Raw genomic sequence first — 26,129 nt, 5'->3', positions numbered from 1 at the left:
GCAATGCCACTATTACAGATATTTTATCTAATTAGCAAAATATTGCTAATATTTAGACATTATATACATTGTTTGTATTAAAAATTATTTTCAATATTGTGACAAGCACACTTTTTAATATTTTTAAAGTAAAATAAAAAAAATATTTCAAATTCATTGATAATTTCTTTATTCATATTATGTTTAATTCAAATGAGTTCATGTCTGAGATGCCAAAATACCCCTTGATGTATTGGCAAGTTAATAGGAACAAATTCCCTCTCCTATGAATATAAGGATCTTCTAATCATAAAACTTCCGTGTCCTGATCAAGCAATATCTTGCACAACATTAGCTCCTGTGTAAGACTATTTTCAATTGCTGTTTTCAGACCAGAAGATTAGGACTAATTGACAAAACATTAAACTTACTATATTAAATGATTATCAAATGCAACGCTTAAACTGTGCTTACATGAATATTTTGTTAAAAAATATCATGATGAAATGTAATGTGTAATTTAATTAATTACTTTAGTAAAGTAATTGTAATTTAATTAATTACATTTCAAAAACTGTGTATGTGTAATTAGTGTAATTGACCATTTTTGCAATGTAATGTGTAATTTAATTAATTACATTCCAATGTAATTGACCCCAAGTCTGGTACTTGTAAATATTTAGTTTTGTGTAAGATCAACATGTGACACTTTAATAAAATAAATTTTTCTGATCTTTATCTATCTTTTCATTTGAGTCTTAAATGTCACAATGCACACTGACATGGCTAACGTAAGTGAAAAGTAAAATCACAAAAATACTGAACTTAGAGGAAAATCAATTCGGAAAGTCCGTAATCACATGGCAAAATCTAATAACAAAACGCATCAAAAACGGATTGACAAGAACTGTCATATTCCTGACTTGGTACAGGCATTTTCAGATGTAGAAATTGGTGGATTAAACCTGGTGCCATAGCGCTTACCCTCTCACTTTGATGACAGTTTCATCAAATTCCGTTATATTTACAATGATGCGTTAACTAAACAGACACAATAAATAAAATAGTCAAAATATGGGTACAGCAGTCATCATCGTGTAACAGTTTTAAAAGGAACAATTTAACAGAACACAAAAACATCTATCTACAAACACATTCATTGATTTGAGAGTCTGACGTCAGAATATTGTATACGTCACATATATTTGTCGTTCAATGTACATTCCATCAATTTTAAAATTTCACATAGGCAATGTTAGCATACAGGGTTAAAAAATCAAAAGTATGTAAGAATAAATTTCAGAAATAGACCGAGATTTAAATAGTCCCAAAGTTATATAGAATTTATAAGAATCCACAAATAGTTAATTCCACTACGCGATTAAATAATTTTGACGTTTATGGTTCAACGTATTTTGTAATTCATAATAGAAATATATCATAATGACATGAAATAGAACAATATCATACTGACGGGATCTTTAAAGTACAGAGTCACGTTATAAGAACCAAAGAAATACAAAAAGTCGCATATACAAAAATACACTACCAAAAAATGAAAGACAAAACAAACACATTGATGGGATGTACCGAGCCAAGTTAAACCGATATCACATAAAACAATCCAACAGTAAAAGTAATATAAATAATAGAACAAAGACAAATGAAAGAACAATTAAACACGTTGTTAAGATGATAAACAACATCAGTACGCAGAATCTATACATCAAGACCATCATGTATTATTTGTGAAATTGATATGGAATATTTAATTATCAACAAGGTCTTGGTATCTTCCGATGAACTTTTTTAGAAAAAAGGAAGAGACGTTCTTTGACATATACCTGGTTCATCAACTTTCTACTCAGACACTGATGATGTTTACAAAGTCTTAGTAGGAGCTGCAAGCTCTTGAATATTGAATAAGTTGGGAATATATATATCCCATATGCAGGTGAAGTTGGTATATTGCTACTAAGGTGGGGGAAATTTATAATTTCAAAATTTAAATCGTCTCGTTTGTCATATATTATGGTACTGAGATGACTGTGTTAGTCAAATTCGAGATATAAGTCTAAAAATGAGACAGAGGAAGCCGTGTCTGGTGTTTTTTTAATTCTAGTTATAGGGGATATATTAATGGAACTCAATCAGAAAGGTTCGGATTGTTTATGGAAAGAATATCATCAATATATCTGAAAGTGAAACTTAATAATCTGGCTTCTTTGATCCTCTTGTTTTTCACAAGTGTCTGGAGGATTCATATGAAAATAAGAAGAGGTCGACAAGAAGAGGCGCACATGCAGTTAGTTCCAAATAGGAATGCCGACAAATATGTTGTCGATAAGAAACTACAGCATACTTACCACTTGTTCATCTGTGGGGCATGTTTTACCTTTTTGTTTGTCACTATTAACGAAATAAGCCTGATGAAATCCCAAAGTAATATATTTATAGCGTATGCTACCATTTTTATGTTGAAATGTATTGTGGATTAGTGATATACACATACCTTTAGATGGCTTGGAAGTATTCCTCCATCTTAGATTTTGAACAATAGCAGATATTAATTGGTCTAGATCATTAATGTAATTTCCAAATTTTGAGAGGAGTATGCAATTCATCTGTAAGACTTTAAATGTTGTGAAACATATTCTGAGTTTTGTCATATTTACGACTGGTTTTTTTTCTTTAAAAACACAATATTTTTGTTAGAGTAATTTGTTTTCAACTTTGCCAAACAAGGATAGATAACTCAAAAAGTAGGGGAGATAACTCAGATAAAGTATTTTTATAATAGAAAATGTTGTGAATTTACTTAATTTACTATGTAGGAAGAAAACGAGTCAGATGACCACCTTTTTTTCTTATCTGAATGCATGTTATGAGAGTTATTTTCTAAATCTTCTCAAATCACTCCACGTGCTCCAAGAAAACCTCTTTCTAAATAAAAAAAAAAAACATCTGTTTTATCAGCGTTCAAAGACGGCCTGCAAAGTTATTGTGAAACTGCCAATTCTAGAGGTGGCGTGAATCAGATGTGGATACTAAACAATCCAAAGATCTTTTATACTACATACAATCTAAAAAAAATTCCTCTTGCAAAAGTATTAAAATATTTGACTTTTCTACACTTTACACAAGTATTCCCCAATCCAAATCGATCATACAAAATAGCAATGGGCATAAAAAAAAACATCTTTTGTCGTTTATATTTTTAAAGATATCACGTGTCAAATTTTCAATTTGTAGGCTTTTTGCACAACCTTTATTTTTCAATATTTATTGAGTTCATAATGCAGAAATCGATGGGTCTCTGTGAAAACTGTTAAAATACGGAAAAATAAAGGTTTGCAGGTAGGTGAAACTTACATAAATGAAGAGATAAATGAACTAGAGGCTCTCAAGAGCCTGTGTCGCTCACCTTGGTCTTTGTGCATATTAAACAATGGACACAGATAAATTCACAACACAATTGTGTTTTTCGCACTATTTATCATTTTTTTTGGCGACTGTAAATCTCAATCAGATCTTTCCCAGTCAACAGACTAACAGTGGGCCAACGTTGGCAAATTGTCGGTCCGTTGGTCGCAATTTTATGTTGGCTGCACAACATTGGTCCAACGTTGGCAAATTGTCTGTACGTTGGTCGCACGTTGGGGTTGGCTGCACAACATTGGCCCAACGTTGGTCTGTTGTTGTAAATCCGTATTATTATCTCATGTTGGTTATAAAAAAATCGGGCAAATGTTGGCATTGTGTTAGTAGCAACATAGGTCCGATATGAAATTTTGTTTATAAAAATTGATTATGAAATATTTTACGCTTGATTTCTCTTGGGAGGCGGATAATTTCGATTGCTGCATGCTTTATGAAAAGTTAATGTTATACCGAAAGTGTTTATCAACTGAAATTACATTTACATTACTCTAAGTTGGGCCAATGCTGGGCCAACGTTGATCATATATTATACTATATATATAAGCCAGGTAAAATTTATACTGGAATATCATTACTGTAATAAAAAAATGTATATCGTAAACATGCATATATTGCCTGGATAAAAGTTTAAATTTATTGCAATCATTATTTATAATAACTTTATTCATTAAACTTTGTAAAACATAATAATTTAGCAATTATATGCAGAGTGTTATTTGATACAGCCAGTCTGTTAATCAAGCACATTCTGATAAGGTTTTACCATATGTTAGACAAATTTCAAAGACAGTTGCTATGGTAATTAATTTATAAGAAATCTGAATGTAATGGGGTGGTCACTTTTGTGGTTATTTCCTGTTGTGTATTTGTAAGAAAGCAGTAAAACGAAGAAAACAAATGAGAAAATCATAGCATCTGAGGTTCAAAGAGAAAGAAAGTAACATGTAAGTTGTAACTTTAAAAAATCTGATATATATATATATATACGATTTATAATAATGACAAATACAATATGATTTTTTAATCTGAGGGATGTTGTTAAAAATTAAAACATATATATTAATTTCTATTATTTTATAATGTTGATCTTGAAGTTTATACGTTTCGGGAGAAATATTTTCTTTATTTTAAATCATTTCAATCCTATTAATCATAATGAAATATTTGCCAGTGAACATTTGTATCTTCAAACAAATTGTAAATTACCAATATTTTAAAAGTTTTTTTTCTAAAATCTATAACCATGATAACGATAACATTTATGACCATTACTGAAGTTAATGGAAAAAATCTGTCTTAAGATGTACCTTTTCCGTAATGTTTCAGAAATGTGGTATAATGATTTCTACTTCATTGAAATATAATGAATTTGTTAGTTTTATTGTATTTCTAAATCGCATATAAACATATACGATATATTTGTGAAACCTGATCATATATACACACTTGCATGTGTAACAGTGTATGAGATATCAAATAGAGTATTTATTTCTTAATCTTATTTAAAAATCTTATCTAAATTCATTGCAAGAATATGTTGTTATTTGTATATAAGTATACGGACTCGGCTGAATTTAGTTTTTTGTCCTCCGAGTCGGCAAAACTTTTGCAAAACAAAATCAGGAGGTGGGGTAAAAAAACTATACCACACAGACGGATATTTATAAAAGAAAAAGACTATAAATTAGTGTCTGAATTACTTGAAGTAGCTTTTCTTTTTAATATACAATTTTACATTTTTAATATAAATTTATAGGTCAGGTATTTGAGTACTACAGAACACAAAATAAATCAGAGTGCAAAAAAAAAGAGAACTAGGAATAATAAGAATTATTGACAACATCCTGTTTACAAAATGCATGGGAATGGAGATGGAAAAAAATGCATTCTACCATTTGATAGCCCAGAATGAATAACTTTAAGAAAGTTAGTTAACATAATAGCCATCCTTTATGCTACAGCGGATTCGAATTTCACAGATATATGATGATATATGCATAACATGTTTAAAACTACCGTTAATGCTAGTGTATTTAGATTTGACTTTGTATTTTTTTTCAACTAGTTTTATTTATTTACTTAGAACATTTTTTGACAAAGTTTCCTGTAACCATTTCTACACTCAAGTGATATATCTATTAAAGTTATGTACACCGGTATGTAAACATTACCACGTGTATTTGTTTACGAAATTACACGTGTTTGAAAGTATATAATAGGTTACATGTTTTTCATTGGTCGAGGTAGAACTGACCATAATATTTGAATAAGGTCATTTCAAATATTTCGTGCGATACTTTTGGCGGTTTTGTAAATTAAAGATATTGTCATTCGAGGTTCGCTTTTGGTGCAGTAAAGTTGTAAGCTTGTGCTTAACCTGAGTATGTCTGAGAATAGAGAAGGAAGTCCAATGTCCGAAGGTGAAACTGAGCATTCACACATTTCAACCGGTAAATCACAAAGTGGAAACCACATAGTAGAAGAGCGCCGTCAATTTAGCTGATACTTTTGAACTTTTTAAAGTGTATTTTGACAATAAGCTAGTAGATCTTAAATCAGATTTGGTCCGTGAACAGGACGTAATTTCCAAAAAGTTAAAAGAAGAGGTTTCCCTTAAATTCAAGCACGAGGGCAACAAAATACAATACAAATTTAACGAGGAAACTATTACCGAGTTTAACAAGGTTTATAGCTTTGTTCCCCGTTCAGAAACCAAGGTGTCACGTATCATCATAGACCTCATAGATAAGGTTAAGGGCAGAAACAAACTGATACGCATAGCAGATACTTCAGCCGGCGGTTGGGCTACTGTCAGAGAGTATGAAGCAAATGTTATCGCTTCAGACTCTGAAGATGAAAAGAAAATCCGCCAGGCAGAGTCCAGAGCCATGCGTTCGACTAAAGACAAATCCCGACGCCCAAATCCCTACAAGACAACTTCTAGACCGGCTCCCGTTGAAACTGCTCCTAATCCTTATTATTCCAATCAGTATCAGTGTCAGAACCCGCCGCCCTTTCGAGCTGGCAGCGGGCGGCGTGAGCCGTCCCAGCACGATATGTGCCATGCCTGTAAACAGTTTGGCCACTGGAGGAAGAACTGTCCACTTGTCAAACGCAACCAGTTCAACTTCAACAATGAACAGTTAGTTAATGATAAGTATTTATATTTATTTTCTGAATTTGATAGTGATTATTGTTTAAATCATGATATTGAGATTTTGCTTAAACAAGTAAGATTTTTTGAAAATTTCAAATCTAACACGGGTATTTTTTCTGGGGTAAAGGGAAGGTTAGCTAAAAGTATTCAGTACTGGGAGCATATTGGTGCTAACTCATTTATTTTAGACACATTGAAAAATGGTTATCTTATTCCATTTATTGATACTCCTTCGAGCATGTAAATGAAAAATAACAAATCTGCTCTTAAGAATGATGATTTTGTTAGCAAATCTGTAAATGAACTTGTTCTTTCAGGTTGCGTCATTGAGGTCCCATTTCAACCTTACATTGTCAATCCGCTCAGTGTAGCTACTCAAAAGTCTGGGAAAAGGCGTCTAATTTTAGATTTGAGCACTTTGAATTTATCGGTAAAAAAGGAAAAGATTAAATTTGAAGATTGGAAAATAGCTGTGCAATACTTTCAGAAAAATGATTATCTGTATAAATTTGATTTAAAATCTGGTTATTTTCATTTGGATATATGTCCACAGCAGCATACGTATCTAGGTCTTTCGTGGGAAGATAAATTTTATTGCTTCACTGTTTTAGCATTTGGTCTTTCAACGGGTCCTTACATATTTACAAAGTGTCTCAGACCATTGGTCAAGTATTGGAGAAAAAATGGTATAAAAATAGTTTTATATCTTGATGATGGATTTGGTATGAATAACGAAAATAATGAATGCATCAAAGATGCTGAATTTGTGAAACAATCACTTTTGAGTGCGGGTTTTCTTCTGAACGAAGAAAAATCAGTGTTTACTCCTGTACAGAAGTTGAAGTGGTTGGGAATCATTTGGGATTCATGTAATTTCACTTTATGCATTCCTCAAAGGAGAATTGACGAATTATTACAATCTATTCATAATGTTTTCAGAGAAATTCAATATATTTCTGCCAGAAATTTAGCCCAGGTAACGGGTAGAATTATAAGTATGTCTCCTGTGATCGGAAATATTACTAGAATAATGACTAGATATTGCTATATGTCTATTGAAAGTAGAATGTCATGGGATAGTTATTTAGTTTTAGAAAGTAAAAGTTTTGTGATATCAGAATTAAAGTTCTGGCTTGATAACATTGCAAATGTAAATTTTAAAACATTAAATCAATATAGTCAGTCACATGTAATGGTATATTCTGATGCTAGCAGCATAGCTGCCGGAGAATGTACAGTAGAGTTGGAAAGTAAAAAAATTCACACTATGTGGAAATCTACTGAAATGTTAGAGAGTTCCACGTGGAGGGAACTAAAGGCCATAGAATTGGCGTTGATGTCTTATCAACATGCATTTGCTGGAAAATCCTTAAAATGGCTAACTGATAATCAAAATTGTGTCAGAATTGTTCAAGCAGGAAGCATGAAAGAAAAACTGCAAGATATAGCAATTTCCATTTTTTTTATTTGTTTACAAAAGGGAATCTCCATTAACATACAATGGATTCCGAGAGGTGAAAATTCGAAAGCTGATTATATCAGTAAAATCATTGATTATGAAGACTGGGGAGTTTCAGAATTTTTCTATACTTTTATTAACGACCTTTGGGGTCCTTATACAGTCGATCGTTTTGCTAGTTCTCGTAACACAATATTAGAAAGATTTAACTCTTTTTTCTGGAATGTAAATACAGAAGCTGTAGACTGTTTTACTAAGAATTGGTCTGGTGAAAACAATTGGATTGTACCACCTATTTACTTAGTATTGAGAGCTATAAAACATGTAATTGCTTGTAAAGCTAGAGGTACTTTAATTGTACAAAAATGGATATCTGCGACCTATTGGCCTTTTATTTTTGATAAAAATATGAATTACAGAGATTACATATCTGATGTTATTGAATTTAAAAATACAAGTGGTATTTTTGTCAGTGGTTCTAATAGAAAATCCATTTTTGGCACTGAGCCTTTTATTGCTCCAGTATTGGCAGTGAAGTTAGATGCGACAAGGATAACAAGGTCCTAGTGCACTAACGTGTATTGTAGCTGGCGAGGTTAAAGTTCCGAGGCCCTAGTCCACGAATGTGTATTGTAGCTGGCGAGGTTGAAGTGACGAGGTCCTAGTACACGGATGTGCATTGTAGCTGGCGAGGTTATAGTAACGAGGCCCTAGTACATGAATGTGTATTGTAGCAGGCACGGTTGTTGTTGATAAGGCCCTGGTGTGTATATACATTGTAGAAAGCATGGTTGTATTCAACACGGCACTAATGTATATAGCATTGTAGCTGGCATGGTCAAATTAATATTGGACAAGGTCCTGTTATGTTTACAGTGGCATGGTTCATTTGTATATAAGTTTTTAATACTTTGACATTTTATAATGTTTGTTTCACGATTGTACATTTTTCAGAATTTTTTCGAGTTGGTAGATGGAAACATAATTCAGATATTTCGGATGAACTTTCTACATTGAAAGCTAGACTACCAGAGTACTGCTTGAGCTCACGTTCTCTGAACACTCGTAAAAGTACCAGTATGCCTTTAATGCTTTCTGTTAGTGGACTAAAATACATAATATTACTCCATTACCTTCATCTGATTATACAGTTTCTCTATATTTGATTCACATTTCACTGAATGCAAAATCGGCAAGCAAGATGAATGAAGTAATATACGCCATTAGCTGGGCACATAAACTGGCTGGATTTAATAATCCGTGTACATCTGAATTAGTAACGTTTGTAAACGAAGGAGCACAGAGAAAATTGGGACATTTTATCACTAAGAAAGATCCTATTACACCAGACATTTTGCGAAAGATTGTTCATACTTATAGTCATCTTAATAGTAATCTTAAAGACTTAAGAACTGTTTGTATGTGTTTATTAAGCTATGCAGGTTTTTTAAGGTTTTCAGAACTAGTTAATTTGAGAGGTATCGATATAAAAATTTATTCTACACATGCAAATTTATATTTGGCGAATAGTAAAACTGATATTTACAGAGAAGGGAGGGATGTGGTTATTTCTAGAACTAATCTTGTAACTTGTCCTGTCTGTATGCTAGAACGATATCTCAAATTAGCTAGTATTACATCAAATTCTGATGAATTTATTTTTAGATCCGTTAATTTTTGTAAGTCTGATAATTCTTATAAACTTAGAAGTACAGGTCCGTTGTCATACACGAGAGCTCGGGAAATACTACTTTCAAGTTTACAGAGTATAGGCTTAGATAGTAAAACATTTGGACTGCATAGTCTCCGTTCAGGAGGGGCTTCGGCTGCTGCAGCGGCTGGTGTAGAGGACAGATTGTTCAAAAAGCATGGTCGGTGGAAAAGTGACACGGCAAAAGACGGTTATGTTAAAGAGTCTCTGAAGGATAGACTGTCTGTAACAAATAATATTGGGATTTAATTATGTATTTTTTTTTTTATTTTTTCTTTACCCTTTCTTTATTTTTCGAAGCTTTGCTGCACACTGTCAGGCGAGCTGATCCCATACAAAGGTGTTGAGCTTATTTTGTAAATAATTTATGTTCGCTTGAAGTTAGAGCATAAATATATTTATTAAAGTTATGTACACCGGTATGTAAACATTACCACGTGTATTTGTTTATGAAATTACACGTGTTTGAAAGTATATAATAGGTTAAATGTTTTTCATTGGTCGAGGTAGAACTGACCATAATATTTGAATAAGGTCATTTCAAATATTTCGTGCGTTACTTTTGGCGGTTTTGTAAATTAAAGATATTGTCATTCGAGGTTCGCTTTTGGTGCAGTAAAGTCTCCCACCCTCCCAACCGACTTAATGTATTTTATTTTTGTTATTTTTTATTAATGTGAAAAATAATGTGTGTAAGAACAGAATCTTTATTTGATTCATATGTGTTTTCGTACATAATGAAAATTGTTTTTATTTTTGTAGATTGGTTTTTGTGTTTGTTACCTGCAGCGGCCTAGGCAGACAGTAACACTGATGAACATTTTTTACGTTGCATTTGTCTTTAATAAAATTAAAGCTTTGCTGCACATTGTCAGGCGAGCTGATCCCATACAAAGGTGTTGAGTTTATTTTGTTAATAATTTATGTTCGCTTGAAGTTATGAATTAGAACATAATTAATTTTCATAAAATTTTGTCAAAGTACTTACTTTGACCCTTTAACAAAAATATAAAAATTTCAAAAATTTTGAACCAACCGTTTTGTCAGATAAATTACACTGGTTATATAGCAGTTTGACAAACACCAATGTTTATCATTGAGAAGCTTTATATTCCCTTTACAACACAACGTAATTAAAACGTTTAGCTGACTTTATTTTCCTGTAGTGTTAGGTACCACCTTAACCTACCTAGCTTGGTGAAGTCTAACTATTATGGTAAAGCATGCATTATGCTTTTTGCCTTGGCTTGTATAGGCTAGGGAAAATATTAAAAACAAGAGTATTTTTTCTTTTTCTAACTATTGTAAAAAAATGTTATGTGCCAGGACACCAGAAACACTGTATTTTTTTTTTATTTATTTTTTTATTTTTTAGGAGGATTTAATATTTTCAAAATATACATACATTGAGTACTCATTTTATTCATTTCTTTATTACAGAGTCAGTGAAATAACTTTTATGAAGATATGCTAAACTGGATAAATGATTTAACATAAGACGGAGCCAGAAATAGTGACAAAACAAAGTGTACCAGAAAACAAAAGGATAACTCTTGTGAATAAAAACCCAAACTCCGAAACAATAAAGTCAACGTAGCGTAGTAAAGAGGATGTAACCGCTGTTTCGGAGTTCGATAAAAAACCATGTTGTAATACAGAACTAGAAAAATAGCTGTATGAAATGAATTAGCAATGCCTTCATACAGAGCTTGGATATTTCTACATAAACTGTAATGGGGATAAATGAATTATCATGAATAGAATTTATAATTTTCATTCTAGATCTGATTTAGCAACGTATAGATACAAAACAGATTTTTTTTGCTTTGCTGTTTGTCTAGCTAATAATAAATTATATTTAATCATACCTTTGTATTTACATTATTTAAGAAAATTGGGTAACATTCAAAAGTACAATTCCTGGAGAGACTGATTGGTTGTTGGTTACTGAAACATCCATTGGCAAATATTTCATGCATATTCAGGAAGATGAAAGTGGCAAAATACAAAATTTTCGGGTAGTATTTAAGACACAACATGGTATAGTGGAAATGAAAAACGCAATAATTGCAACATTTAAAGAAGTAATAGTTTCGCCATTTTGAACTGATGTAAAAACCAGGAGTTATATCGCAGTTGTTGCCTGAAATGGATTTTAGTTTCCTTCATATGGATAAAAAGGTTTATAAATTGAACCAACGGAGTTCCAACGTTTGCTAACAGTTTGTATTACTACGTTAGCCTAACGTTTGTTCAACATCAGCAAGTATTATTCCATCATTGGACCAACGTTGGGCCAATGTATTGTATAAAACCTTACAACGTTGTGCCAACGTTAAGCCATCACGTTGGGCCAACATAGGGCCACTTTGCACTTATACATTGGGCCAATGTTTAAAAACAACGTTGGGCCAATGAATGTAGATACGTTGGGCCAACGTTGTGCCAACGTACCAATGTTGTCTGGGTTATGACTGGTTATTTTATATTGCATAAATAAACATTCTATGAGTACACAGTCACATTATTTACAATTGAAAATTCCTAGTGATAAATATAGTATTCGGGAAAATAAGTCCGGAAAAAAATACGTTGTTGGTTTACTTTTACATTTACTGCAATTATAACTGTTCTGTATCAGGAAGTCCTAACTTACGTGTAAGTAAATTATTACATTTGATTGCGAAGTGTATCAAATATATCATAAACTACAAAATTGGCGGACGGATATCTTTAGAATGTTTATCTTTTGTTAGTGTATCTGTGTAAAATCTATTTGAGATATATAAACAACTTGACACAAAATTAAGTTGTAATGTTATAATTATTTGGTATTTTCAAATAGTGTAATGATATGATAATACTATTTCAATATTCATTCGTAAATAAAAGAAAGATTTATAAATAGGCATATGCAGTATGGATGCCAATCAGACAGGTCTCCATCCAAGTCACAATGTATAAAATGTATAAAAAGTTCTTTGTACTGTTTTTCTTCAAGCAGCCAATTAAAATGTATATATCTTTACATAGAAATTTAGCGCTATAAAATGAGGTCCAATCAACGATTTTCTACATTTGAAAATACCTGTACCAAGTCAGAAATATGACAGTTTATGTCCATTCGTTTGATGTGTTTTATTATTTAGTTTTGTCATTTGATTAGGGACATGCCGTTTTGAATTTTCATCGGAATTCAGTATTTTTGTGATTTTACTTTTTACTACAATATGAAATATCTCTGACATAATTACACTCTTTATCATCGGTTGTCAATAGTTACATGTCAGTTAGAATTTTGTATACTACAAAACGCATTATGAACAAACACCGAATACGCTTCCGGCTAGCACTCGAAACTACACATTAGAAGATTTAATTTTTCATTATTTGTTTCCACACTTTTATAAGACGATCAATTGCATTTTCTGCATAACTTTTTTAACAAGTTATATATACATTTGTCATTTCATTGAAGATCAGTATTTTATTCATATCATGAAATAAGTGGTAAATTATAATTTATCCCTATATTGATTTAAAGTCATATAAACTTGAATTTGTTTTATTGATTTGAACGGCTAAGTTGTACCATAAAATTCGTGCACAAGAACCTTTGTTTTATCAAAATCTTCAGAAATATACTGCTATTGGATTAAAATGTTTTCGTACTCTTTTTCCGCATGCAGCGAGGTTAACCGCGATGCCTCTCGTTAATACTTTGACTTCTACTCAGTGCATATGCATACAAAAAAAACGTGATAAAGGAAAGGTTAAAGAAGAGTGTGTCCTCAGCACACGGATGCCCCAGTTGCACTACAATTTTCTATGTTCAGTGGACCATCAAAATGGGGTAAAATCTCTAACTTGGTATTAACATTAGAAAAAGCATGTCATAGGGAACATATGTTCTAAGTTTCAAGTTGATTAAACTTCAACTTCATCCAAAAACTACCTCGACCAAACACTTTAAAAGAGGGACGAAAGATACCAAAGGGACAGTCAAACTCATAAATCTAAAGCAAACTGACAACGCCATGGCTTTAACATGACCTCGACCAAAAACTTTAACATTAAGCGGGACAGACGGACGAAAAGACGGACGCACAAACCAGAAAACATAATGCCAATAAAAGGAGCATAAAAAAGTATAAGGTTTTGCATAAATTGGCTTAGGTTATTACATTTTCAATATTTAAAGGTTTTTACAATGATCATAAATACATAAACCTCTTTACATTGAGGAATCTGGCCATTTCAATATTAAAATATATAACTCCTTTTTTATTGGGCAAATGTCTTTTTGTTATTTAGATACGAGAAATTGTGACATGAGTGCCAATGAGACAACTCTCCATCCAAGTCACAATTTATAAAAGTATTATTCAGTCACTGAATTTGCGTCTGTAACGGCTCTTACGATTTAAAAGAACGTTATTTTTATATAGAAATAATCGTTATAAATTAGTAAGTTATTTATTTCCAAAAATTAAAATAAAAGATAAAGAATATGCATACATGTTATATCTGTTACAGATGATCTAAATGAGACAAGTACTGTACAGAATGTTTTGGTTTTATGTTAACTATTTTCAAATATTTGACCTCGCGCATGACGAAAGAGCCATTATTTGTTTCTTACGTAACGCTAATTAATCCGCTGATTATATTATCCTCATTTCAATACTCTGTGCCCCTGACATAATCAATCCCAACATCTAATATTTCTGATTATTAAAGTAAACAAAATCTTCTAACGTAACATGTAAATAAAATGTTATAACAAAAAATAGTGATGATTCAATCGTTCACTTCAAATCGTGTGTCCATATCAGAAAGAAACTTCATAAACTTTCTAAGAAAGCTTCTTCAAATTCCGACAAGATGAATTTTACGTTTGTTTGTAGAACTTTTGGCAGCTTTACACCTTTAATGCAATACATTGAATAAGATATATGATATAATTGCAAAGTGTGTACTCTATTCCTGTTCAGTGTCAAAGGTTGACCAAAACATTTTGTTGCAATTTCACATATCGCAGTATTCATCTGAACGTACTTAACATTGGCCATGTTCTGGGATGAAACATGCTACTTAAAACGTCTCTTATTATGTATAACAGGTTATTTTTGCTGATTTTCATTGACAAAGGTATACAAATTACTTTGTCGGTTATAATTTTAGTGGGTATAAAATTTTTATGAATACCATTGATTGTTCAATTTTAAATTGGCTGAATTATACCAAGAAAAATACGCGCAAATAAACACCCTGCAAAAATGTCCCGCTAATTGGTTCGTCGTATTTATTTGTTAGTTAACATATTGCATTGGTCTAACCTTTTCATTGAATATTTATTTTGTTGATCCAGGTGTTGGTGATGGTGACGAATTAGTGATTGTTGTATTCTTCCGAAAATTAGATAACATTGTGAATGGAGTTGTGGCAGTAGTGACACCACAGCCACCGCTACATCCAGATCCACATTTTGTTAAATAGACATTATGAGTTAATCCCAACAGCTCATTTACATAAGTCCTTATTATATCTGAAAAAAAAACATTTCGAGTGAATCAAACTTTGCTCTACTTTTAGCTTTACTATATATTAATGAAGTCAGTCAATTGTGCGTTCTTGCGTTTAAAATGTTTTAGTTTTGTCATGTCGACATTTTTTTCATAGCTTACAGGTTTTACAGGTTTTACTAATTTTTTATGGTCTTCTTGTGTCGTAAAGTTGCTCACATCTACGTTTTTGTTAGTTGTCTCGAAGAAGTGATTGTTGTAATCTGTCATAATTTGTACAAATTACTGGATAATGTTTTTCCTTTCAATGAAATCATCGTTTTTACCTTTATAAGGGTTTTTCTTTTGTATGGATCGAATCAGTCAACATGGTAAATCAAACGATTTACATTTGTTTCACTTTAAATATTGAATCAGTTCCCTTTAAACAACTCAACACACACGATCACTACGTTATCCACTTCTAGGTAAAGGCTTCAATTAAAGGTTACATAAAAATGGATTCAAGGAGGTAAAATTATTCATTTGAACGTGAATAATACATAATCAAATTTCCTTAGCTTCTTTTGACCAAATTGAAGCATGATGGCTGCTAAAGCGAATAATAATATCACTATTTAACTTGCATAAGTGATTGGACAAACACAAATGATACATTAGACTTCTCATATATAACGTAGCTATATATTTCACTTGAACAAATAGTTGTTTGGTCGTTTGCGCCTTTGTTTGTTTGGCAAACTGTTTTCATTTATTTTCTAATAAATTATTATTGCTTGTGACATGAATGAATGTACCTCGTAGAACGGAGATAGATGGTAAACACAGTTGAAGGTGGAGTCAAACATCTTTAATTTTTCTCTTTTAAATTTCATAAGTTATTAACTTTGAACCTTTGACAATACAGTGTGACAAGCATTAGTTTTGATGATTGAGAAGCTAATATTTTCTTAACAATAGATCGTGATTGAAACGATCAGTTGATTTTTACAGACTGTTCTGTACCACCTTTATATATAAAAGCCATGTATGGTGATTGACCAATATAGGCTGCAAAACCTTTATTTTCGTTTGTCAATGCTCATTTCTGCACCATTGGTTCTTAAGTTACTTAATTCAAAACTCAAATTCAAGAAAGCTAAAGATGTGGTGTGATTTTTACTAGAAAACTCTCTATCCCAGTCACAATGTATAAACGTTAAAATTCTTTCAGCTTCTAATTTTGACAACAACTATTTCTCTTTATTACCACAATAGTTATTACATTGTCACAATCTTAACCATTCTCTCGACGTTTCTTGATAATTAAATTCCACACTGAATGCGCTTTATTTGGAAAACTAAACCAGCCTAGCACTTAAAAACACATCAGATAATTTTACCTGTTCATCTTTTTCCACACTTGATAGCAGGATCAATTACTTTTTCTGCACTACTATTTTGACAAGTTATCGAAAAATTTGTCGTTTTATTAAAGATCACTTATATTTTTGTGTTGTAGGATTTAAATCAGCATTACATAACTATTTTATCAATATCATAAAACAAGTGGTAAATTATAATTTCTCCTTATGTTGGTTATAAAGTCACATTTAAAAGAAAAGTTTAATTTGTTTAATTTGCACGAATGGGTAAGTTTTTCCATACAACATATTTACGTAAACTTTTCTTAAATATTCAGGAATTTACTTTCATTTAATTCTTATCTTCCCGTACTCTAATGCTCATATAATTTTACCGCAGCCAGCGATGTCAACCACGTTCGTACTTTGACAACTGTTCAGCGCAAACACAGATATAAAAGAGGAAAAAAAATGTGGAAGTATTGATTCATATTTATTGAAATTTACAAAAATGAAAAGGTCTACTATACTTATATTACAATAACGTCTTTGTACGTACAAAAGTTACACAATGGGTGACACGTGTGGATCATAATCTGCTTACCTTTCTGTCAACTTAGATAACCCTCCTTTTATTCAAAAGTTACTCTGTACGAATAAAAACAAACGAGCCTTTTCACGAAATCAATATTATCAACTTTGTACTTGGTTGGCTTTATTATGTTTTTATGCCCCACCTACGATAGTTGCCCCACTTACGATAGTAGAGGGGCATTATGTTTCCTGGACTTTGCCTCCGTTGGTTCGTCCGTCCGTCTGTGCGTCCGTTCGCTTCAGGTTAAAGTTTTTGGTCAAGGTAGTTTTTGAAGAAGTTGAAGTCCAATCAACTTGAAACTTAGTACACATGTTCCCCATGATATGATCTTTCTAATTTTAATGCCAAATTATAGTTTTGACCCCAATTTCATGGTCCACTGAACATATAAAATGATAGTGCAAAGTTCAGGTTAAAGTTTTTTGGTCAAGGTAGTTTTTAATAAAGTTAAAGTTACATCAACTTGAAACTTAGTACACATTTTCACTATGATATGATCTTTGTAATTATAATTCCAAATTATAAGTTTGAGCCCAATTTCACGGTCCACTGAACATAGAAAATGATAGTGCGAGTGGGGCATCCGTGTACTATGGATACATTCTTGTTATATGAGCGTCACTATTGAGTCTTATGTAGACGAAATGCGCGTCTGGCCTACTCAATTATAATCCTGGTACCTTTAATAAATGTTCTTAACTTTTTAGACATGACAGATCAGTCCGAATGATCATGGTGTTGCTAGAAATTACAGTTGGGATTTGTTTACTTGCAGCTGGTAGTTGGGTAAATACTAGAAGTAAGTTTGCAAAGTTATGTTTAATATGAACGGGTGCATATAGTGAAAACAAATTCAAGCCTACTTTCATTACATAATGTAATAAAACTACCTAAAAAAAGAGAGATCAATCTAGCTATCCCAACATGTTAGTTAATAATTATCATACATAAACTCATCATAGATACCAGGATTAAATTTTGTATTTACGCCAGACGCGCGTTTCGTCTACTAAAGACTCATCACTGACAAACTGATCAAGTTTTCAAGACATAATTAACTGTTACGAAAATGAACTGCAAATAAAAACCATGTAATTGCATACACATCAACAACATCAATATTTTTTTACAGATAATTTCCGCTATACAGGTGGTAAGTAACTTTTTGTATTAGATTTTCAAAAATATGACCTGAAGTTGAAACCATCCCTTCGTAAATTTTACGGACGTCATCACGAGTTGGTTGACCGTTATGGAATAACCGTTTCACAGATGATATCAGATATGTTTCTTATGTCGTAACTAATATACCCTCTCCTTTTCACGATTATGACCTACCGAATTAGACTATTTGTCGGATTTGTAATAACATAAGCAACACGATGGGTGCCACATGTGGAGCAGCATCTGCTTACCCTTCCGGAGCATCTGCAATAACCCCCAGTTTTTGCTGGGGTTCGTGTTGCTTTGTCTTTAGTTTTCTATATTGTGTCTTCTGTATTATTATTTGTCTGTTTGTCTTTTTATTTCTATTTTTAGCCATGGTGTTGTCATTTCATTTTCAATCTATGAGTATATTGTTCCTCTGGTATCTTTCTTCTTCCTTTTAAAATTCAGTCAGATCTATACTAGTACAAGTGACCGATTTAAAGCACTCGACAAAAATAATCTTGATAAGAAGGTAACAGTTATTTCTCTATATAATCGGTAATCTTAAATTTAACTACATGTAGTGAAATTTTAGGTCGGTATTCAATTTTTCAAACAAACCTCAGTAGTTGCTTGGTTATAAAGCTATATCTTTAATAAAATAAACTCTTACCGTTTTAATTATATAAGTTGACCTAATATCTTTGATTCATACCCCTAACAGGAGCAATTGTGCCTGATATTCATATGATGAAGACACACTCTTTCAATCAGTTTTATTGAGGTCTGGAGCTGGCATGTCAGTAACTGCTAGTAGTCTGTTGTTATTTATTTATTATTGTCATTTTTTTTCTTTTGTTTCATATTCTGAAATCGGACTCGGACTTCACTTAAACTAAGTTTTGCTGTGCGTATTGTTGTGCGTTTGTTTTTTGTACATTGGCTAGAGGTATAGGGGGAGGGTTGAGATCTCAAAAAACATGTTTTAACCCCGCTCTTACCAGTTGTGTCTGTAAAACACTCGAACGGATGGTCAATGATCGCCTTGTTTGGTTATTGGAATCCAATGGGCTATTAGCCAATATCCAGTGTGGATTCCGACAGGGCCGCAGTACTCTTGATCATCTTGTTCGATTCGAATCATTTTGTCCGTAATGGTTTTGCGAAAAATGAACATGTGGTGTCGGTCTTTTTCGACCTTGAGAAGGCCTATGATACTGCATGGAAATATGGTATTTTAAAAGATCTATTTGATATGGGGTTGAAAGGCAATATGCCTAATTTTATTTCTAATTTTCTCTCTAACAGACAATTTAATGTTACAGTTAATTCGACCATGTCTGATCTGTATGATCAAGAGATGGGTGTCCCTCAGGGCAGTATTTTATCTGTTACATTATTTAGTCTTAAAATCAACAGCCTTGTTGAAGTTTTAAAAAGTAATATTGAAGGTTCAGTGTACGTTGATGATTTTTTAATATGTTAAAGAGGCAAATATATGAATAACATAGAAAGACAATTACAATTATGTCTTGGAAGAATTGAAAAATGGGCCTCGGAAAATGGTTTTAAATTTTCCACGTCAAAAACGGTCGGGATGCATTTTTGTAACAAAAGGAAATTGCATCTTGATCCAGAACTCACTTTGTACGGCAACCCAATTAAAATGGTTGATGAAACCAAATTTCTTGGGTTAATTTTCGATAAAAAGTTAACCTTTCTACCCCATATCAAAATGGTAAAATCGAGATGTTTAAAAGCTTTACATATTTTAAAAATTGTCGGCAGCACTGACTGGGGTGCTGATCGCAACATTTTACTTAATTTATATAGATCTCTAGTTAGATCTAAACTAGATTATGGCTCTTTAGTGTATGGCTCTGCAAGGAAGTCCTACATACAGATTCTTGATGCTGTGTATCACCAGGGTTTGCGTCTCTGTCTTGGCGCATTTAAAACCTCACCAGTTGAGAGTCTGTATGTAGAGGCTGATGAGCACTCACTCTCTAACAGACGTTTGCAGCTTGGACTTCAATATGCTGTCAAACTAAAAGCCTATACAGATAATCCTGCCTACAGCTGTGTTTTTAATTCGATTTATGAAGATATTTTTGCATAACATGCAAATAAAATTCCTCCGTTAGGTATACGTTTAAAACCACATTTAGCTTCTTTTGATTTAAAATCAGGACTGGGTTGCACAAAGGTCTTTTAAATTTAAACGTGGTTTAAAGTTAAACAGTACTTAAAATTAGAATTCCCAATTAGTTAAAGAAGACTTTAAAAACCGTTGCATAAAGCGTAATTAGTCCCACGTTTAACTAAATGTAAATTAAAATGATAATTCGTACTTAAGGTGACTTCCGATACTAAGGGAGATAACAACATTTTACTGATGTAAAACTGGTTCCCGTTTAAAAATTTAGGATATATCGCCTGTATATCTAGGTCACGGTAACAGTTCCGATGTCGTCTGTTGACAACGTGTGTAAACAACTTCCAAGTTACAGCTCATCGCTCAGAAGAAAGGAAGGTTTATCATAAAGGATAAATGCATGCATTCTTTTAAAATAAAGAATATGAATAGCTTCAGCCTGAAAGTTCACACAGTCTTAAATGATTCTCAACTTATAATATCATATGATATAAGTTTTTGGAAGTTGGAGAAATTCGGCGTCCGATCACAGACAGTGATGTTTTGTTTGACGAAACCTGGAAAGAAGGTCGACGGCTAGCTCTGGTTGATCACCTAGTGCAGAATATGTTCGTTACGATGTAAAACTGTCCCCTGCGGATACTGTCTGAGAACGGAAATACGACCTTCAAGGCTTGTACCAGGAGATGGAGGCCGTGGAGCATTTTGTCCATACCATATCGTTGTAGCTGCAGTGCATGTAACCTGCATATCATGTGTGACAGTGTAGAAACGAGGGGGGAAATGGGACTGGTGAATTTTTTATCAATTCAAAAGCTGCACATGGTAAGAGAGACTGAGAGTTCAATTTTCTCTTTATTATATATTCTCTTTACACATTTTACTGGTTGGAGAAGGTGTATGGTTTCATGTCTTGAATAAATGAACCTGCCCCACACCTCTCTTTTTCTTTCTTTAATTCCCCTCTATTATGGTCTGGGATTTATGTGGTTTGAGGGTAAAAAGCTTTATTTTGAGGGGAAGTGCTGCCCAAATTTTTTATGAAGCTGGACTTAGTAATTTTTCTGGAATTTTGCACCTGGAAGTTATTTATCATTTTTGCAATGAACACAAAGACATCTATACATAAGGGGCTTTTTAGTTTTGCATCCAAAAGGAGAGGATTATTTTGTAAATACTTATTTGGTAGCAATTATATAACCATACATAAAATTAGAATTGAAAAAGTAAACAATTGCAGTCACAATGATTCATTCACAAAAATAATGTTTTACAAACTCAAAATATTAGTTTTCTTTATTTTTTAATCAGAATTTTCATATTAAGTCATCTTTTACATGTGATCAGAGACCAAGTGGTCTGATACCTTACATATTTAGTCATTTAAAAACACCTAGAATGATGTGTAGAATGCAGGATAATGCATGAAGGCAAAAAAGAAAATTAAGAAGGGGGGCACCCATTCTCATTCCACATTATTAGAAATAAATGTGAGTCTGTGATCTATAAGAATAAAGGTAAACATGAATTCACAATCATATTATATAAATATAAATTGAAAAAATCAATTGTATATTCCAAATAAAATTATGAACTCAAGTCTAAATAGTTTATAGTTTATTTAATTAACCAATACATGTGCAAACTGACATTTCATATCATATTTTTCAGGAATGATACATGCAGGAATTTGTGCCGCACATTTCAACAATTTCCTTAATGGATTGAATGTACTTTCTGTGAATTCATCAGCCATACTTAAAGAAAAAGGAGAATTAAACTGGAAAGTAAAAATTTGCAGTTGCAAAAGAATCCTGTAAATAAAGTCAAAAGAAGAAACAGTTTTAAACATGGTTAATTTAATGAATAATTAGAAGGTAATTAAACCTTGAGTCATATAATTTCAAAGTATTTGTTGATAATTTTCCTAAGTAGATATATAAAGTATAACGAGGACCATAATTATATTCATATTTGCACTTAAGCAGTCATAAAAATGAATTAACAGATCTTGGTAATAATTTCAAGTTTAGGGTCAATATTTCAAATCAATTTTGTGGTAAAGCATTGTTATATATACTTGAAGACTTTCATGTATAAAACATGACAGAATTTGTTTCAACAAAAATATTGAACTAGAACTAGTTACATTTGTATTTATTAAATGAAATCTATATTAATGTATAATTTCAACAAATTTAATGAAACCTATTTGGTTTTGAAAGCCTTTATACATATTATTATTACAAATGTCATTGTTAACAGCCTGAGTTTCCAGTTAATTTTAAATGTAATATGTTTGAGCTATAGTATTTGAACACTGCATGCACTTTCATTTATATATATTTGTTATCACTTTTTTTCATTAGGTTGAAGCTAGTTTTGTTGCAGAATTGCAAATGTTTGGTACTGGTTGAAACTATGAAAGTAATACAGGTAAATATAAAGAATTTAAACTTTAACTTTATTAATAGAAAAGCTATTCCCAAATGTCAAGGTGAAAGTGGACATTGTAGATTCTAAACACCCATGTGAAAGCAACAGTCTTCTATGGTGAGAGGATGCCATACTTAGCATTAATGCTCTTGTTATTATATGGAATATGGCTTTTTTATCATTATTTTTACTACATTTTTTTTTTGTATTTTGATATTCAACAACCAACATTGATAACAAGTAATATAAAACTCTCACTTTTTATGAATCCTATATCATATTAATTTACTTATTTAATTTTTGTTATATTTGTAATAAATTGTAGGTCTCATGGTTATCATTTAACAGCAGGTTATTAGCAGCAGTTTTGTAGAAAAATGAAGGATGACTGTCAATGGTAAATACATACATTTTAGGATAATTACATGTAGTTACCTTTGAAAAAAACTTAGGTTTCATTTGAGACTTTTTAATCTGATAATGGTGTTTTGCAGGCATTTATAACATTTCTTTTTGGACAATATATTTAGTAGACTCAACTATAAAATGTAGGATCATGTAAACTTGTACACAGATGTCACTGACCTACATTTTCCACTTCACTGACTTTGGTTACATTAAACATCCAATTTCATATACAACAAATGTATATCTCAGCAACTAAAAGGTGTCAGATCATGCAAACTTATATATACACTCTCAGAGTCTCAGTAACTCAGCTTCCAGGCAAAAGAAGGTCACAGTGATCCACATTTTACACTATTGATTTGTACTTTATTTTATAATTTAAATACAAAGTATATTATCAAGACTGCCATTGGTTCTTATGTGCCACAATTCTGACAATGAAGATAACTATGTGATGTAGATAACTTATGTTTATTTCAAACTTGGTCACATGCTGTATATGTAAATTTTTACCAAAAAAGAACAGTTCAACTGTATTGATTTAAGGTATATGGTAAAGGTCACACCTATTACATATACATGTGTACCTTGAATTTGCATTGGACCCTATAATACTCCCTATATCATTTATATTGTCAATTATTGCATTCAAAATTGCCATTGTACACAAAACAAAAACCCCTAAATAGGATGGCCATCACATGCAAAAGCAATATAAAATGCATACACATCAGCTGACCTAATTATTGCAATCACTTCAAAAACCTGGCCATATATCATATTATAAAACTCTTAATGAGTACCTTTGTTAGTCAGGTATAATATAATCTTTTTAAATTGATGTTGTAATGCATGATTGGATTAATTTTGCACTCACTGAAATACTATATAGATTTAGTAGTTTATTAGTATATATTACACCTTTTCATTACAAATAAATAAATTAAACTTTCAGGTAAATGCAGCAATAGAATGTTCCCCTGGAAAATTTACGCAGAAAATTTGGGAAAGTATGAATAAGAAATTAGAGAGGCAAACAGACAACCTGAAAACAGATTTTAAAAGAAAAGAATTGCCACTAATAGTAATATGATATATCTGACTGGGAACAACATGTACTATTCAATATGGAAGGATTGACAATTTTGACTGAGAACAAAGTGAACTCTTATAATGCTATGACTATCAATAAGTACTTGACTGAATCAGAGGAGTAAACTATTTACATATTTGTAAATATAACAGTTATATGTTTGCTTGATTATTGAGGCATTCAAAATAAAGAAAGTTGAAAAACCTTTGAAAAAGTTATTATTTCATCATTTTTTGGTTATGTTACTATGACAACTGAAATATATAATGTATTATCATTATGCTTCATCAAACTTAAATCAATAACTGAGGAAAAGGTGACAAAGTCTTTTTTAATCCATTTACTTGCATGACTGTTACCTATGAATCGATAATTTAAAAAAAAATATATTTGGTGATTTTCGCTAACTTCTGAGTAATTTATTTTGCTCATTTAAGACCACAGTAATGCTAATATAAGCTGCATTACAATGTATCATAATATTTGTTTACATTTACATAGAAGCCATGTGTTGTTGCTCTGAAATCATGGTATTTGATCTGCCATTGTCTGTTAGGTTGTTAATCTTGCACATCAGAACAATGCAAAAACTTGAATTTTCCAACTTCATGTCCTGTTGCCATGGTAACCGTTGTTCATAGAAACCAAAAAAATGTTCTCATATGATTGCCTTGTGAAACTGTATTATTCTGTGTTAGTTTAACAAAGGATATGACACCATATGTCACACTTTGATCACCGATGATGAAAGATATACAAAAAACTGCTGTTGATCACTGTTTTGTTAGGGGTCACAAAAACGTTTTTCGGGCAAAAAATAGTCTGGTGACCCATATTTTTTTTTATTTCTTTTTAAAGCTCATTGTTATGACCATCTTATGTCAAATTTAAAAAAATATTCAATGGACCATTTTTTTGGAAATTTAAGATAAATAGAAATTTTTAACAAAATCTGTGTTTTTTTTGTGGAGCAGTGTTGATGAAATTAGAGTCGAAATCAATGAAAATGAATAAAACTGCCATTATTTGTGTTTTATTTACATTTTAAATAATAATTTTGTAATAAATGAAGAACAAACCTTTCAAAATACTTTCAAAGGCTTAAAAAAATCCAGAGTTTCTACATCAGGTATGTATTTATGCATACACGTGATGTACCAACTTTTGTGACCGTTACCATGGAAACGAGTCTGGTGACATACTATTTTTAACTCAAATTTTCATAGAGGCCATTGCATAGTATATGTATGCAAATTTTAAGAAAAATTCAATGGTGAAAAAAAAATTGCTATATCTGTAGGGATCCACCTTAAACCATGTTTAATTTCCAATTTCCCAATATTCATTCCTTCACGTGAATTTTCGCGATTTTTATCAAGAACAAAATGGCCGAGTTTCCAGACGACGCTGATAAGAAAAAGAGATCTTCAAACTGGGATTCAGCGGAGATGACCATGCTGCAACAGTTGGTCAATGACAATATTACTGTTATACGGAGCAAATTGACTAATTCAATTACAAATTCCAAGAAAAACGGCATTTGGAAAGACATTTCGTCCAAAATAAATGCTCTTGGTTTGCATTCTCGTTCAGATAAAGAAGTCAAAACAAAATGGCAAAACTAACAAACAAAAGCAAAATGCGGAAAGTATGAAATATAGAGCCCAAACTGGCGGTG

At 31.9% G+C, this 26,129-nt stretch overlaps 2 protein-coding genes and 1 long non-coding RNA gene across 3 annotated transcripts in view; all 3 read left to right on the top strand.

Annotated features, from left to right (window-relative positions):
• LOC143051542 (uncharacterized) overlaps window positions 1–26,129 on the top strand; it is a 241,552-nt gene that overhangs the window by 67,561 nt on the left and 147,862 nt on the right. The window lies entirely within an intron of this gene.
• Window positions 9,457–9,996, top strand: LOC143050971 (uncharacterized). Its single transcript, XM_076224062.1, has one exon. It carries the CDS (start codon window positions 9,457–9,459, stop codon window positions 9,994–9,996), a length of 540 nt encoding a protein of 179 aa, XP_076080177.1.
• Window positions 20,704–24,665, top strand: LOC143051508 (uncharacterized). The gene is made up of 5 exons (XR_012970814.1): window positions 20,704–21,339; window positions 22,186–22,391; window positions 22,884–22,950; window positions 23,276–23,347; window positions 24,314–24,665. It is a non-coding gene; the product is annotated as an uncharacterized LOC143051508 (long non-coding RNA).

Source organism: Mytilus galloprovincialis, chromosome 11 (genome assembly GCF_965363235.1).
Source record: "Mytilus galloprovincialis chromosome 11, xbMytGall1.hap1.1, whole genome shotgun sequence".
In the NCBI taxonomy this organism is placed as follows: Eukaryota; Metazoa; Mollusca; class Bivalvia; order Mytilida; family Mytilidae; genus Mytilus; species Mytilus galloprovincialis.
The sequence above is the reverse complement of the archived record's forward strand: the minus strand, read 5'-3'. Positions and strand labels throughout refer to the sequence as shown.